The sequence below is a fragment of the Garra rufa genome, chromosome 2 (assembly GCF_049309525.1).
Source record: "Garra rufa chromosome 2, GarRuf1.0, whole genome shotgun sequence".
NCBI classification, from domain to species: domain Eukaryota; kingdom Metazoa; phylum Chordata; class Actinopteri; order Cypriniformes; family Cyprinidae; genus Garra; species Garra rufa.
Window position 1 is genome coordinate 4706142 of NC_133362.1, and position 17995 is coordinate 4724136.

General features: G+C 31.5%; 1 protein-coding gene across 1 annotated transcript in view; it reads left to right on the forward strand.

The window, feature by feature from the left end:
* The first annotated feature begins 401 nt into the window (after positions 1–401).
* The window catches only part of blnk (B cell linker), a 30732-nt gene continuing 13138 nt past the window's right edge, over positions 402–17995 (forward strand). The window contains exons 1-10 of the mRNA XM_073835220.1: positions 402–448; positions 3944–4009; positions 9267–9323; positions 9972–10018; positions 10200–10240; positions 13418–13547; positions 16794–16897; positions 16978–17050; positions 17153–17209; positions 17318–17343. Coding sequence (XP_073691321.1) covers positions 402–448; positions 3944–4009; positions 9267–9323; positions 9972–10018; positions 10200–10240; positions 13418–13547; positions 16794–16897; positions 16978–17050; positions 17153–17209; positions 17318–17343 — 648 coding nt within the window. The remainder of the gene's footprint in view (positions 449–3943; positions 4010–9266; positions 9324–9971; positions 10019–10199; positions 10241–13417; positions 13548–16793; positions 16898–16977; positions 17051–17152; positions 17210–17317; positions 17344–17995) is intronic.

Here is a 17995-nt window from a genome sequence, read left to right on the forward strand (position 1 = left end):
TTCATAGTGCAGGCTCTTGTTTGTTAGGGAAGAAAAACTAGAGTGCAATAATTAAGTTTATTAAGAGAAACCATTCGTAAGTATTGTTAGACGCAGGAAAAAAGTTACAAAAAGCTCAGACAGAGAACTGAAAAGGCATAGACGCTAAAATAGCATTATTTCATTGAAGTGAATCAGTTCAGAGTGGCTCTAAATATAGGTGATCTGACGTTGAACAGCAGTTTCATAATCCTCATTACCAACCACTTCTGTGGAAAAATCGCCCTCTTCAACACAGCTGCAGCATGTGCTGTCTAACCACCGATGTCCAACACACTCATTACGAGCCATTCGACATACTAGCTGCCTCTTAACTACCAGTTCATACTGCTATCTCGCCGCAGTTTGTATAGAAACTCAGAATGGAGCATTTCAACAGATTCACGGCTCCTGCTACGGATAAACTTAGGTAAGGCAAACTTTTAAATGATTTCGTTTCACTGTAATCTATCCATGAGGAAGTCTCAGTTTCAATCAGATTACCACAGCACAGTGAATAACTTCAAACAATGCTTTTAAATAAATCTAAAAGATTGCATTTGTTAAATCTATATGTGCATGCAACTACAAAACAGCAAACATGAATGTTTTAATGTGCATCTCTTAAAATGAGCAGAAAGCTTTTGAAATGTCACTGGAATCGTTATTTATGAAATGCAAAACCATTAATGATATCATGTGACCATCCTGTATTGACTGATGGATTTATTAAGGTTGAGCTGAAGTTTAGTGGTTTTAAAGTTAAATTGTGTTGAATTTCTACGCAGCGGTGAGGTTTTTTGAAGACTGTAATTATATTCATTATATGTCTCGGTCACCTCTGTCTCTCCTACACAAACACAGACGGTGTCTGTCAAAAGCAGTTCACTTTGTATCTGATAAGCTGTTAAAACCCACAATTCAGGCTTTACGCTTCAATAAAGACTTACAGAATGTCTGAGCGCTACACAGAGTGGATTAATGATTGCTTTGTACCAATGCTAACATCTGTGTATTGATTATCTATATTAACATGCAAAAGTATGTTTTTTTACACTTTTAGTCAGCAAGAATGCATTAAATTGATCAAAGTGAGAGTAAAGACATTTACAATGTTGCAAAACATTTTTATTTCAAATGAACTTTCTGTTCATCTGAGAATCCTAAAAAAAAATATTATCATAGTTTTCACAAAATAGCAATGTCGATTTTTTTTAAATAACAAAAGCTTAAAGTTCCATGTCAAAAGTTTGTTAAATGACAAAACTAAGTATTTGAAATTAATAATTTGACTCAGGGAAGCAAATTTGTTAGGAATTTTTAAATCTTGTTTTTTTTTTTACTTTTAGTCAGCAAGGATGGATTGAATTTTTCAAAAGTGAGAGTAAAGTCATTTATAATATTGCAAAACATTCCTATTTCAAATAAATGCTGTTCTTTTGAACTTTCTGTTCATCTGAGAATCCTAAAAAAAAATATTATCACAGTTTTCACAAAATAGCAATGTCGATTTTTTTAAAATAACAAACGCTTAAAGTTGCATGTCAAAAGTTTGTTTAATGACAAAACGAAGTATTTAAAATGAATAATTTGACTCAGGGAAGCAAATTCATTAGAAATGTTTAAATCTTGTTTTTTTTTTTTTTTACTTTTAGTCAGCAAGGATGCATTTAATTGATCAAAAGTGAGTGTAAATACATTTATAATGTTGCAAAAGAGTTCTATTTCAAAGAAATGCTGTTCTTTTAAACTTACTGTTCATCTGAGAATCCTAAAAAATAAAATGTATCACAGTTTTCACAAAATAGTAATGTAAATTTTTTTTTAAATAACAAAAGCTGAGAGTTGCATGTCAAAAGTTTGTTTAATGACAAAAGGAAGTATTTAAAATTAATAATTTGACTCAGGGAAGCAAATTCGTTAGGAATTTTTAAATCTAATTTTTTTGTTAAACTTTGTCAGCAAGGATGCATTTAATTGATCAAAAGTGAGTGTAAATACATTTATAATGTTGCAAAAGAGTTTTATTTCAAAGAAATGCTGTTCTTTTAAACTTTTGGTTCATCTGAGAATCCTAAAAATAAAACGTATCAGTTTTCACAAAATAGCAATGTTTTTTTTTTTTTTTTTAAATAACAAAAGCTTAAAGTTCCATGTCAAAAGTTTGTTTAATGACAAAATGAAGTATTTAAAATTAATAATTTGACTCAGGGAAGCAAATTCATTAGAAATTTTTAAATCTTGTTTTTTTTTTTTTACTTTTAGTCTGCAAGGATGGATTGAATTTTTCAAAAGTGAGAGTAAAGTCATTTATAATATTGCAAAACATTCCTATTTCAAATAAATGCTGTTCTTTTGAACTTTCTGTTCATCTGAGAATCCTAAAAAATAAAGTGTATCACAATTTTCACAAAATAGCAATGTTGATTTTTTTTTTTTAAATAACAAAAGCTTAAAGTTCCATGTCAAAATTTTGTTTAATGACAAAAGGAAGTATTTAAAATTAATAATTTGACTACAATTCGTTTAGAATTTTTAAATCTATTTTTTTAAACTTCTTCAGCAAGGATGCATTGAATTGATCAAAAGTGAGAGTAAATACACTTATAATGTTGCAAAAGAGTTCTATTTCAAAGAAATGCTGTCCTTTTAAACTTTTTGTTCATCTGAGAATCCTAAAAAATAAAATGTATTACTGTTTTCACAAAATAGCAATGTCGATTTTTAGTTTTAAATAACAAAAGCTAAAAGCTGCATGTCAAAAGTTTGATTAATCACAAAAGAAAAAGTATTTAAAATTAATAATTTGACTCAGGGAAGCAAATTCATTAGAAATTTTTAAATCTTGTTTTTTTTTTACTTTTAGTCAGCAAGGATGGATTGAATTAATCAAAAGTAAGAGTAAAGACATTTTTAATGTTGCAAAAGAGTTCCATTTCAAATAAATGCTGTTCTTTTTAACTTTCTGTTCATCTGAGAATCCTAAAAATAAAATGTATCACAGTTTTCACAAAATAGCATTGTCGATTTTTTGTTTTAAATAGCAAAAGCTCAAAGTTGCATGTCAAAAGTTTGTTTAATGACAAAAGGAAGTATTTAAAATTGATAATTTGACTTACAATCTGCAAAAGTGTAAAAAAAAAAAAAGTGTCTGGCATTAGGGTAGCAAATTCGTTAGGAATTTTTATCTTTTTTTTTTTTTTTTACTTTTAGTCAGCAAGGATGCATTGAATTAATCAAAAGTAAGAGTAAAGACATTTATAATGTTGCAAAATGCTGTTCTTTTGAACTTTGTTCATCTGAGAATCCCTAAAAATAAAATGTATCAGTTTTCACAAAAAAGCATTGTCGATTTTTGTTTTAAGTAACAAAAGCTGAAAGTTGCATGCTAAAATATTGTTTAATGGCAAAAGAAAGTATTTGAAATAAATAATTTGACTTACAATCTACAAAAGTGTGAAACAAAGTGTGGCTGACATCAGGGAAGCAAATTACTTAGGAATTTTTAAATCTCACTTTTTTTACTTGTAGTCAGCAAGGATGTATCGAATTAATCTAAAGTAAGAGTAAAGACATTTATAATGTTGCAAAAGAGTTCTATTTCAAATAAATGCTGTTCTTTTGAACTTTTTGTTCAACTGAGAATCTTAAACAATAAAATGTATGATGTTTTCACAAAAATATTACTGTTTATAACATTGATAATAATCAGAAATATGTCTTGAGCAAGAAAAATCATTCAGAAAATTCAGATTTGCTCACAGAAATAAATTACATTTTGATGTATATTAACAGAGAAAATATATTTTTTGAATTGTAATAATATTTCAGAATTTTTGCAGCCTTGGTGAGCAAGAAACTTCAATCAAAAAGCAACATTTGTTCTACATGTGTTCATTCACTCATGTTATTTTTTGTTTTTCAGGCAGCTCCAAAAAATGGTTCAAGACATAAAAAAGAACGACGACAGCCTTTTCAACAGACTAAAAAGGTGTGTTGTGTTCTGTACACTTTTTTAGATTTTTTTTTTTGTCTTCTGAGTTCAAGACTTGAGGAAACATCTGGTGCCTGTCCTCAAACACATTTCCTCTCACTTCCTCTATTTATACAGTGGAATAGTCCCAAAGCAGGCCATTAGGTGTGGCACGCTTGAGAGAAACCATATCAAATTTACAACAAAAGCAAGCAGTTGTTATTAATGAAGGAACATCTGCTGCACAAAAGCATCCATAAATGCATGTGTTCATTATAATAACATGACTTTTAGCTCATTAGCTGTTTAGCTCATTCAAGTTTACAAATGTAATATGCAAATATGATCATTTGAGGTGTTTGTCAGGTATCATACTATTGTTCATGCATACGGTTTAGAGGTTTTTCAAAAGCCTCAATATGAAACTTTAATGCACTTCATTGCATTTTTGTTCCACACCATTTGTGCTCCAGACATCATTGATTTCTCAAATAAGGTGGCTTGTTGATGAAAGGTGTGCTGGTACTTTACCTAAGAAACTGGAGTTTTGATATGCAAATAAGACCTAACATTTCCTCATTTAATCTCACTAAAAACATTCCATTACAGCGCCTTGCAAAAGTATTCATTTCCCTTCATGTTTTTGACATTTTGTTTTGTTGCAGCATTATGTTAAACTGCTTTAAATTAGTTTTTCCCCCACATCAATTTACACTCCATACACCGTAATATTGACAAAGCAAAAACCAAATTTATTAAAAAATAAAATACTGAAACAAGTACATTGCATAAGTATTCATACCCTTAACTCAGTGCATAGTTGAAGCACCTTTACAGCCTCAAGTCTTTTTGGGTCTGATGTGACAAGTTTTGTACATCTGCATTTGGCAATTATCTGCAATTCTTTGCCTCACCTTTTCACCTCTCAAGCTCTGTCAGCTTGGACATTTTCTAGAGTCCTAGTTGTTCCAGTCGTCTTCCATTATGGATAATGCTTCTGTCAACCTTCAATGCAGCAGATTTGTTTCTGAACTCTTCCCTAGATCATCGCCTTAACGCAAGTCTGTCACTGAGCTCTACAGGCAGTTATCTTGACCTCAGGACTTGGTTTTTGCTCTGATATGCATTTTCAGCTGTTAGACCTTTTCTGAGAGGTGTGTGCCTTTCTAAATCAGACTCATTCAAATGAATTCGACACAGTTTAACTCCACTCAAAGTGTAGGAACATCTAGAAGCAATATGAATGCTCCTGAGCTAAATTTCGAGTGTCCCAGAAAAGGGTATGAATACTTATGCAACGGGATCTTTTCAGTTTTTTCTTTATAATAAATTTGCACAAATGTTAAAAAAACCTATTTTTTGCTTTGCCATTATAGAGTAAGGAGTGTAGATTGATGTGGGGAAAAACTAATTTAAAGCAGTTTAACATAATGCTGCAACATAACAAAATGTGAAAAAAATGAAGGGGTATGAAAACTTTCACAAAGCACTGTACATAATTTTTTCACAAAATAGCAATGTAGATTTTTTTTTTTAAATAACAAAAGTGAAAAGTTGCATGTCAAAAGTTTGTTTAATGACAAAAAGAAGTATTCAAAATGAATAATTTGCCTTACAATCTTCTCAAATCATGTGGCTTGTTGATGAAAGTTGTGCTTGTACTTTACCTTGGAAACTAGATTTTTTGGCCTACATCTTGATATGCAAATAAGACCTAATATTTGCTCATTTAATCTTACTAAACATATTCTATTACGTATTTTTTTTTTACAAAAGAGCAATGTATGAATAATTTAATCTACCATCTTCTCAAATCATGGATGTAAGACCTAATATTTCCTCATTTAATCTCACAAAAAATATTCTATTACATTGTTTTTTTCACAAAATAGCAATGAAGATTTTTTTTTAAATAACAAAAGCTGAAAGTTGCATGTCAAAGGTTTGTTTAATGACAAAAAGAAGTATTCAAATGTGGCTTGTTGATGAAAGGTGTGCTTGTACTTTACCTTGGAAACTAGATTTTTTGGCCTATATCTTGACATGCAAATAAGACCTAATATTTGCTCATTTAATCTTACTAAACATATTCTATTACGTAGTTTTTCCACAAAATAGCAATGTAGACTTTTTTTAAATAGCAAAAGCTAAAAGTTGCATGTCAAAAGTTTGTTTAAGTATTCAAAATTAATATTTTTACTTACAATCTTCTCAAATTATGCTTGTTGACAAAACGTGTGCTGGTACTTTACCTAAGGAACTAGATTTTTTGGCCTACATCTTGATATGCAAATAAAACCTAATATTTCCTCATTTTAATCTCATTAAAACGTTCCATTACGTATTTTTTTCACAAAAGAGCAATGTATGAATATTTTAATCTACCATCTTCTCAAATCATGGATGTAAGACCTGATATTTCCTCATTTAATCTCACTAAAACATTCCATTACATTGTTTTTTTTTTTCACAAAATAGCAATGAAGATTTTTTTTAAATAACAAAAGCTGAAAGTTGCATGTCAAAAGTTTGTTTAATGGCAAAAGGAAGTATTCAAAATGAATAATTTGACTTACAATCTTCTCAAATCATGGATGCAAATAAGACTTAGCATTTGCTCATTTATTCTCACTAAAAATACTTGATTAAGTAGTTTTTTCCACAAAAAAGCAATGTATTTTTTTTTTAAATAACAAAAGTTAACAATTGCATGTCAAAAGTTTGTTTTTAGGTTTGTTTTAGGTAAAAATTTGGATTAGGTGTAAAATAATGTAATTTCATGCATGCAACGGGCCCATATGTATGTATGTACAAAAAAAATAATAAACACGATGAAATCAATCATTTGGAGTTTAAAAAAAAAACTTTGCCAACATTGCTTTATGCTTTATGTTGAGTTGAAGCGATTTATTACAGTAATTCTATCGTTTTAAAGTAGTAATTTAAAGCATTCTAATGCTTTTCTATTTATCATGTCTGTAAGGCAAATATATCTGCTGAGTTTCAGATCATTTTTGTGAAGCCCTCCTCAAGACAGAGACGGCAGAAAGTGCATGTTTGTTGTCTTCAGCTATTTTACAAAAGCACAATGTTTTGTTGATATTGTGAGTGCACACAAATAAAAGTAGACCTTTTGCAGTTCTGAATGATGTATTACTCTTATCTTTATGAGCAAAAATGATGGCATATTTTAGGTTCCCACTGTTATTAAGGAAAAAATACAAGTAATCGCGCTGGTGCTCCCATGTCAGCGTGCTTTAGCTTCCACTCGCCGCACAAACGATTGGATTTGTGTCTAACAGCACACATTAATCTAGGTTAAATGTTTAAATTAATATTGTGAAATGCATCAAGTGTTTTATGTCTATAGATTTTATTTTAGGCGAGTGGTGTTGATTTGAGAAGGATAAATTGATCAAACATTCTCAACTCATTGCCACTGGCCGCTTGGACGTTACTTAAAAAAAACAAAAGCTTGAATTTAACAAACATAAAATGTTCCAGACATATTTTTAAATTAACTTAAAAGAACTGAACTATTTTAATGGCTGCAACACTGGCTCTGTTGTCATAAGTTGTCGGACAAGGGCAGGGCTCGGGTCAAGACTTCTTCACCTTATCAATGTTTGTGAAATGCAACAAAATGCACATATTTAGTAAGAAAGTGTGACATGCATGAGCAAAACAGACACTATTTTTAAAATCAGCACCCAAAATATGTAAAAAAAAATAATAATTTAAAAAAATCAATAAATTAAAATATTGGATTTCATTCAGCAGATATGATGCAGGGTGGTGTTATTCATTAATACAGATGACTGAAATCTTTTGTATTACGCCTATTCCGGATTATGCGTAAAATAATGTAATGTCATGCATGTGAAAATGGACTGAGAACTGATCAAATAGCTGTAATTTGGCCCAAATACAGACAGAAATCATGTGTTAGGTGTTTTTCTGTTGATTAAAAGAGAAGTCAAGACTTCTTCACCTTTTAAATGCTTGTGAAAAGCAGAAATGCAACAAAATGCACATATTTAGTAAGAAAGTGTGACATGCATGAGCAAAACAGACAATATTTTTAATATCAGCACCCAAATTATGTAAAAAAAAAATAATTTTAAAAAAATCAATAAATGAAAATATTGGATTTAATTCAGCAGATATGATGCAGGGTGGTGTTATTCATTAATACAAATCACTGAAATCTTTTGTATTATGTCTAATCCGGATGAGAACTGATCAAATAGCTGTAATTTGGCCCAGATAAAGACAGAAATCATGTGTTAGGTGTTTTTCTGTTGATTAAGAGAGAAGTCAAGACTGCTTCACCTTTTAAATGGTTGTGAAAAGCAGAAATACAACAAAATGCACATATTTAGTAAGAAAGTGTGAGCAAAACAGACACTATTTTAAAAATCAGCACCCCCCAAAAAAAATATATTAATTAAAATATTGGATTTAATTCAGCAGATATGATGCAGGGTGGTGTTATTCAATAATACAAATCACTGAAATCTTTTTTATTATGTCTAATCCGGATTATGCGTAAAATAATGTAATGTCATGCATGTGAAAATGGACTGAGAACTGATCAAATAGCTGTAATTTGGCCCAAATAACAACAGAAATAATGTGTTAGGTGTTTTTCTGTTGATTAAAAGAGAAGTCAAGACTTCTTCACCTTTTAAATGCTTGTGAAAAGCAGAAATGCAACAAAATGCACATATTTAGTAAGAAAGTGTGACATGCATGAGCAAAACAGACACTATTTTAAAAATCAGCACCCAAAAAAAATATATTAATTAAAATATTGGATTTAATTCAGCAGATATGATGCAGGGTGGTGTTATTCAATAATACAAATCACTGAAATCTTTTTTATTATGTCTAATCCGGATTATGCGTAAAATAATATAATGTCATGCATGTGAAAATGGACTGAGAACTGATCAAATAGCTGTAATTTGGCCCAGATAAAGACAGAAATCATGTGTTAGGTGTTTTTCTGTTGATTAAGAGAGAAGTCAAGACTTCTTCACCCTTTAAACGGTTGTGAAAAGCAGAAATACAACAAAATGCACATATTTAGTAAGACAGTGTGACACGCTTGAGCAAAATAGACACTATTTTTGAAATCAGCACCCAAAATTAGTAAAATATTAGTAAAATGTGTGTGTGTATATATATAATTCAGCAGATATGATGCAGGGTGGTGGTATTCATTAATACAAATGACTGAAATTTTTTGTATTTCCATGTATTCACTTTTAAGGTTTCAAAACGAACAAACAGCTAATATTCTCAAAACCGGGAGAAATACGCTGGACCGGTATGATCAATGTTTCTGTGTTGCAAATCTTGTTGAATGATGCTTAAGATCCTTAAAACCAAGCATAAGTGTTTTTAACCATTTACCTGTAGATGTGTCTGCTTAAAAAAGGCTTATTTGTGAGTTAATTTGTTTATTTTTAAATTAAATTCAACTAATTTTATTAACTAATTGATTTAATTTTATTTATTTTAATTAAATTAATTCATTTAAATGTATTTTTATTTCAATTAATTAAATTTTTTTTTTTTTTACTTAATGGATTAATTTTTTTTTTTTTTAATTTTAAGCTAATTATCTTGCTGCAGTGTCATGAAACCTTTTTATAAAAAGGTTCTGCTTTGATTCTCTCTGTCTGTATGTGAAAAAAGGCACCAGACGCCTACCGTAACGTCTACGAGAGCTTTGTGGTGTCTTTGGAAAGACTTACTATAATCTGGCCTTTAACTTTAACAACCGTCTCATTATTCTGTTGCAGATTGTGTGTTTTTGCTTTCGTACGCTGCAGATGACATGCAATTATGTGCTTACACATTGCTGACAAATGAAACTCAGCATACTATCACTAATCCACAATGTGTTGAAATCAACAGCAATGAACTCTGAAGAACTTCCTGTATTTTTGGGTTGCTTTTTATTTTGTTTCAGGATAAAGAAGAAAAGACCTCCAAAAGTACCAGTGCGAGACTATCAAGGCAAGTTCAGTTCTCTGTACTAGAAAGTGAATGTGCAGTTGTAAAATGTGCAAGCATTTGTACCTGATCTCATCTTTAAAAACACCTTTAGCTCATGTAACTATGCAGTCAGGGGAATTTTAGTACATTTATAGATCATCAACACACATGAACCTCATGATCATATTTTGTCATATTTCAGGCGAAGCTCCGGATTCTGAGAATGACTCTGACTCAGATTTTGTAAGTGCACTTCAGTAAAACACATTCACAGCTCACTACGTTTGCACATTTAACGCTCAGTGACATCAGTAATAATTTAAAGGAACACTCCACTTTTTTTGGAAATAGGCTCATTTTCCAACTCTCCGCGAGTTAATAAGTTGAGTTTTACCATTTTTAAAATCCATTCAGCTGTTCTCCTGTTCTCATTGAATCCTATTAGACCAATAGCATTGCGTTCAAAAATGACCATCGAGTTTCGATATTTAAAACTTGACTCTTCTGTAGTTATATCATGTACTAATGATCAGTGTTGTTTTCGTCAACGATGACGATGACGAAATCATTTCGTTGACGCCACTTTTTTTCATGACGATAACGAGACGATGACGAGATAAAAATGGCTCGTTGATGACTAAAACATGACGAGACGTGTGTGAGTTTTCATTGACGAGACGAGAATAGACGAAAATGTTAGTGGGTGGTCCGTCAGACGTTTAAAATGCACGACATTTCTGCTTATTGTGCATGCCAATTAAAACCGAAAAAAGTACCTGCCGCTATGGCAAGCCGTATTAGCATTAAATACTCTTTGCTATACTAGTATGGCAAGCCGTTTTAGCATTAAATGCTCTTTGCTATACTACTATGGCAAGCCGTTTTAGCATTCCATCCTTGTTTGTCTTTTATGTTTTAAAACATTCCTTCATTATTGTAATTATTGGTAAAAATATCTGCTATTTTCAGAACTTATAAGTGACACTACCCAACAGCAAAATACTTACTGACCTATATTAATTTGTTAAAAGACTACTTTTCCCCCAGTTTATTGACTAAAACTAGACTAAAACCTTTTTGACTTTTCGTCGACTAAAACTAGACTAAAACCTTCTTGACTTTTCGTCGACTAAAATTGGACTAAAACTATCACATATAGAAGTGACTAAAATTTGACTAAAACTAATAACCATTTTAGTCCAAAAGACTAAGACTAAATCTAAGATGGTTGTCAAAAACAACACTGCTAATGATATTACTGCGCCTGCTTCGGCCATATTACGGCAGCAAACTTCCTTGACTATTACGCCGGAATGGGAGTGTAGTTCCTAATCTTATCGGCCTAGAAAATTACATTTTCCGCCGGTATTAGTACACGATATAACTACAGAAGAGTCAAGTTTTAAATAGGACAAATACCGAAACTCATTGGTCATTTTTGAACGTGATGCTATTGGTCTAATAGGATTCAATGAGAACAGGAGAACGGCTGAATGGATTTCAAAACGGTAAAACTCAACTTATTAACTCGGGGGGAGTTGGAGAATGAGCCTATTTCCAAAAAAAAAGTGGAGTGTTCTGTTAATGCACAATGCAAGAACTGTAGCCAAAAGGCATGCAACTCAATTTTCTACATCTAAATAAAACATCTAACTAGGGCTGCAACAACTAATCGAAAAAAATCGATAATGAAAACCATCGACAACAATTCTCATTATCGATTAATCAGGTCCCCACAGTGCACGTAAAACTTCAGAGGGTCGTGTCAAATAACAGCACTGAATGACGCATTTCTATGGACGAAATGCATCTAAAAATAGTGGAAGAAACAGAATGAGATGCTGCAGGAGAGTTATGTGACCCAAGCTGCCCAAAACATGAGAATTCTTTATTTTAAACTTTAAGATAATAGCGCAATGGCTTGCCATGTGAGGCGCTTTGACAGATCCGTTTGCATCCTCAGCATGAAAACTTTCAGTTTACGGTCATATCCCTATCTGTAAATGTCACAAATTCACACAGGCATTTGCCTTTATGCATAAAAGTCCATCCCGACAGTCTGTGTTAGTAAGTTTAAATCTTTACTGAATGAGCGCCAGACAGCCGGAGCACAATTAATACTCAGTGCAAAAACATTCATTGTGCTGAAATATCTGTCACTGAATGTTAAATTTAGGTTTGAAAGACAACATACACTGCACATATTTATGGAGAGAAGGACTGTAAAGGGATGTAACAGCGTGTAATTATCTGATATATAAATATCAGGCGCTTCATAGCCACCTTTTATATAAAGAAATGCCAGTAAACGTCTTTGAGCTGTAAACGTGTGTTCCTGCAGAACATTCCTCTCATCTGTTGGTTAACACTGAGTTTGTTTTTATTCATCTTTATTATCTGTATTAGGCTATTATTTTCATTTTTAAATGTAGAGATTTAAAATAAGTTCACTTTAACAAATTTAATAAAACCAATTTATGTAAGGTTTGTGCCACTGCTGCTCTACACTAACAGCATTGGTGATTATCAAAATAATTTTTAGCTTTCTGTATTGCTTAGTCCTCCAATAGGCATAAGCTCTTTAGTAACAGTAGGCTATTTCTAATGCTATAATTATTGCGGTTATCTATGGAAAAAAAAATATTCAAGGGCTTTATAGAGATTTTCTTCAGATATTTGTGACCCTGGACCACAAAACCAGTCTTAAGTCGCTGGGGTATGTTTGTAGCAATAGCCAAAAATACATTGCATGGGTCAAAATTATTGATTTTTCTTTTATGCCAAAAATCATTAGGAAATTAAGTAAAGATCATGTTCCATGAAGATTTTTTGTAAAATTCCTACTGTAAATGTATCAAAATGTAATTTTTGATTAGTTATATGCATTGTTAAGAACTTAATTTGGACAACTTTAAAGGTGATTTTCTCAGTATTTTGATTTTTTTGCACCCTCAGATTTCAGATTTTCAAATAGATGTATCTCGGCCAAATATTGTCCTATCCTAACAAACCATACATCAATAGAAAGCTTATTTTCTGAGCTTTCATATTATATATACATCTCAGTTTTGTAAAATTTAAACTTATGACTGGTTTTGTGGTCCAGGGTCACATTTGTCCTTTCTATTTATTACAAAAGGTGGTCTAATAAATTGTTAAGAACTGTGTTTTCATAGATTTCAGCTGGCACATTTGTTAGAAGGACATTGGGCAGAATGTAGAATAGTGTGATTTTTGTCAGTAAAATAAAAAAACTTGGATTTTTAAAGCAGATTAATCTAAAAAAAATAAAATAATCGACCAACTAATCGATTATCAAAATAATCTTTAGTTGCAGCCCTGAATCTAACACATTTCAGTTTAGTTTCACAATGTTTACATAAAAAAGCTAAACAAAAATGTTCTTGAAAATTATTACAGGACAGCGATACGTATGAGGACCCACAGGGCGATCATGACGACAACTACGAACCTCCGCCGAGGCTTGAAGGTCACATGAAGGCCTTTACGGTCAGCCCGTCCATCACCAACGCCAGAGGAGAGTATGTGGGTGAGTATCACAGCTTTCTGTGTCAGAAGGTCAATGTGAAATCCAAACTGACTCCATTTACTTTCTGAATTGTCATGGTCACAAGCCGTATGTTAAGCTCTGGAAATGTGCACAGCAATGCAGTGATAAAACTAGGGATGCACTGAATGTTCCGCAACTGATATTATTTGGCCGAAAATAGCAAAACATTTCTTTCGGTGTTTGATCAAATAGAGGCGCGCACTAATGCAGCAAACATGTGGCCAGTGTGGAAGCATTTAAAACTGTCTGAGAAAGATGCAAAAATCATTACAAGCACCGACAGCGAGAGACTGTTTAGTATTGCATCCTTATCCAGGGTTCAAAGTCCAAAGTGCAAGGAAAATCTGCCTGAAACAGCATGAGGAGAATCATTCATAAATCTGCTGCTGTCAGCCAAAAAGTAGTATTTCCTGTGGGTTTCCGCCAAAATAAAAGTCAACATTCATAAATGTTAGTATTGTAATTTTAGTGTTGTTCTATAAAATAAAATAAAAAAGACAAAAATAATGATAATAATCATTATATGGTATAACGCCTAATATGTGACCCTGGACCACAAAACCAGTCTTAAGTCGCTGGGGTATATTTGTAGCAATAGCCAAAAATACATTGCATGGGTCAAAATTATTGATTTTTCTTTTATGTCAAAAATCATTAGGAAATTAAGTAAAGATCATGTTACATTAAGATTTTTTGTAAAATTCCTACTGTAAACCTATCAAAATGTAATTTTTGATTAGTAATATGCATTGTTAAGAACTTAATTTGGACAACTTTAAAGGTGATTTTCTCAGTATTTTGATTTTTTTACACCCTCAGATTCCAGATTTTTCAAATTGATATATCTCGGCCAAATATTGTCCTATCCTAACAAACTATACATCAATAGAAAGCTTATTTATTGAGCTTTCATATGATGTATACATCTCAGTTTTGTAAAATTTAACCTTATGACTGGTTTTGTGGTCCAGGGTCACACATATGGTATTTTGAGCACTTCCTATGTTGATCTGCCTCCTTAGGATGAATCACTTGTTGTATTCCCAATTTGTAAGTTGCTTTGGATAAAAGCGTCTGCTAAATGAATAAATGTAAATGTAAATTTCAACAGTTCTAGTAACGCATTTATTGTAACATTCTCCTTTTGCTCAGCAAGGCTGCATTTATTTGTACATTAAAAACACATGCCTGATTCAAGAAGAGGGTCTTCAACCACTGCCAACCACATTTTAAATTAGGACTTCTTTCTGTTTGCATATATAATATTGCATCACTGTTCCACTACAGTAAGTGAGAAATTTAAAGAAGAAGGGGGAAAAAAAATAAAATAAAAAAATCACAACATTTTTTTAAAAAGTCGATTATTTTGGTGTGAAATAAATAAATATAATATTTATTGTTCACATTTATTCAAATTAGGGCATGCATAAACAATGCTTTTCCAAAGTAGCCGGACCAAATGTTTGCCTTACTTATTTTTGTTGATTTGCACATTTTTCAATAGAGATCCATCATTTTGTGAGATAAAATGGAAGACACTTTGCCATGAAAATGTAAAAAATAAAAATTAAACCAGAAAATAACAAAATAGGCAATAAAATTAAAAAATTAAAACAGAAAATACAAAAACTGAACCAAAAATGGAAACTGCAAAAAATAAGGATCTAAATATTAAAAAAAAAAAAAAAAAAAAAAAAAAAAAAATGTAAATAAAATGCATATCTCAATGATAATAAAATGTTTTCATAAAAAGGTTTTCAACCCAATTTGGACTCTCTGGTATTTGCATATATAATATTACATGGCTGTTCCCCTACAGTAAGTGAGAGCTTTAAAGAAGAAAAAAAGAAAACAAAAATCAAATATTTTTTAAAAGGCCATTATTTTGGTGTGCAATAAATTTGTACAATATTTATTGTTTACCTTTATTCTATAGGGCATACATAACCATTGATTTTTCTAAATGACAAGATCAAATTTTTACCCTTTGCCTTTGACTCTATTTACTTTCTGAATTGTCATGGTCACAAGCCGTATGTTAAGCTCTGGAAATGTGCACAGCAATGCAGTGATAAAACTAGGGATGCACTGAATTTTCGGCAACTGAAATTATTTGGCCGAAAATAGCAAAAAAATTTCTTTCAGTGTTTGGCCAAATACATTATACCAAACAATGCGAGTACGTTATGCTGATCAAATAGAGGCATGCACTAATGCAGCAAACATGTGGGCAATGTGGAAGCATTTAAAACTGTCTGAGAAAGATGCAAAAATCATTACAAGCACCGACAGCGAGAGACTGTTTAGTATTGCATCCTTATCCAGGGTTCAAAGTCCAATGCACAAGGAAAATCTGCCTGAAAGAGCGTGATCAGAATCATTCATAAATCTGCTGCTGTCAGCAAAAGTAGTATTTCCTACGGGTTTCCGCCAAAATAAAAGTCAACATTCATAAATGTTAGTATTGTAAATTTACTGTTGTTCTGTAAAATAAAATAAAAATGTAAAACAAAAATAATGATAATCATTTCAACAGCTCGAGTAACGCATTTATTATAACATTCACCTTTTGCTCAGCAAGGCTGCATTTATTTGTACATTAAAAACACATGCCAGATTCAAGAAGAGGGTCTTTAACCACTGCCAACCACGTTTTAATTTAGGACTTCTTTCTATTTGCATATATAATATTGCATCACCGTTCCACTACAGTAAGTGAGAAATTTAAAAGGAGAAGGCCATTATTTTGATATCTACAATATATATTGTTTACCTTTATTCAAATTAGGGCATGAGGTAGTACAACAAAAATCATGCATTATATATAATATTAATTCATGATTGTGAATGATTCACTAATGCACTTAATTCCAAAGAACAAAATATTGCACTTAATTCCAAAGAACCCTACATTCTCACTCTCAAACGTGTTATATTAAGAAAAAATGGGTTGCATATTTTATGTAAATTCTCCCACATGTCTTTCCAAACCTGTGTGACCTTCTTCCATTAAACACAATAGGTTTTGAAGATGTTTTTTGTCCTTTCTGAAACATAAAAGCCACTGGTCATTATATATGGACTATAAATAGTGCTTCTTTTGTGCAAATGTGAATAGAACTAAATCGAGTAGGTGATGACAAAAACTAAACGTTTCAGTTCTACTGAAGGAAAGTTTGGTTAGGCACCGATGGCATGTAAAACTAGACTTCCTGTGTCTTGCAGACAGCTGTCGTGGTCGACCGGCAAAACCAAACCATCCTTTCCATATCCAACAGAGGCACAAACCCCCAAGACTGACCCACCGCAATCTGGCAGAGGAAGATGATGTAATAACAGCTTGTACTGTTTACACAGACGTCTATTTACTGCACAATGAACTGATACTAAAGCACTTTCCTCCGTTCAGGGTGATTACATTGAGCCGGAGGACGAGATGGATGATGATAATTACATTGACCCCACTGAGAAAACACTAACAAGTAAGAAGATGGAGGAAGGCGTTTATTTTGTTGCGCAATGAATTATTAATATGACTGTAATCGGTAAATCAAGCCCTAATGGTGTGTAATGTCTGTTTACAGAGCCGCCCATTAACAGAGCAGTCAAACCGGGTATTTCTGCTCATGCAAACAGTCCTGGTGAGATTTAAATCAGATTATTTCACAAAGTGCACAGTTCCATGATACTTCTTTCATCAAATATTGAAAGCTCATATATTACACTCTAATTCTCCTCTCTTTTTTTAGATTTCTATGAGGTTCCAGATATGAAGGTGAGCTGAAATGCATATCTTGTTAGAGTGTAGTAACACAATAATGAAAATAATGTTTTTGCCCACAATAATTATTATTATTGAAATTAAAATCAGAAAAAAATATAAGTAGCACAACATCATGCATAATAACCTTTTTTACAATATTATTTTACAATAATTGTTATATTGTATTACTACAATCTATAAAGAGGCGTGCAAAATAAAATGCATGCAAATTATTTTATATATATATATATATATACACACATTTTATCCTGCATGTCTCTTGTTAGTACTAATAGTAATACAATAAAAAAAAAATTATCATAATTATTATGAATGATAATTATTATTAATGGAGCTAAAATCTGCAAAAATTATAGGTGGCACAGTATCATGCATATTTTCGTAATATTTAATCATTTTTTTATTATAAAATTAGAAGATATTATATTTATTGCATTTTTATATTTATAATAATATTTTTTAAATAACATTTTATATTATTTTCATTGTTTTACATTTATTTTTAAATGTGGTTTTATTTCATATAATTTTTTTTTTACAATTCTGGCTTAAAATTTAACCTGGAGAGGCAGTACAACAAATACAATCATGCATTATATATATAATATTAATTCATGGACTTTTTTTTCAAAAATTTTGCATG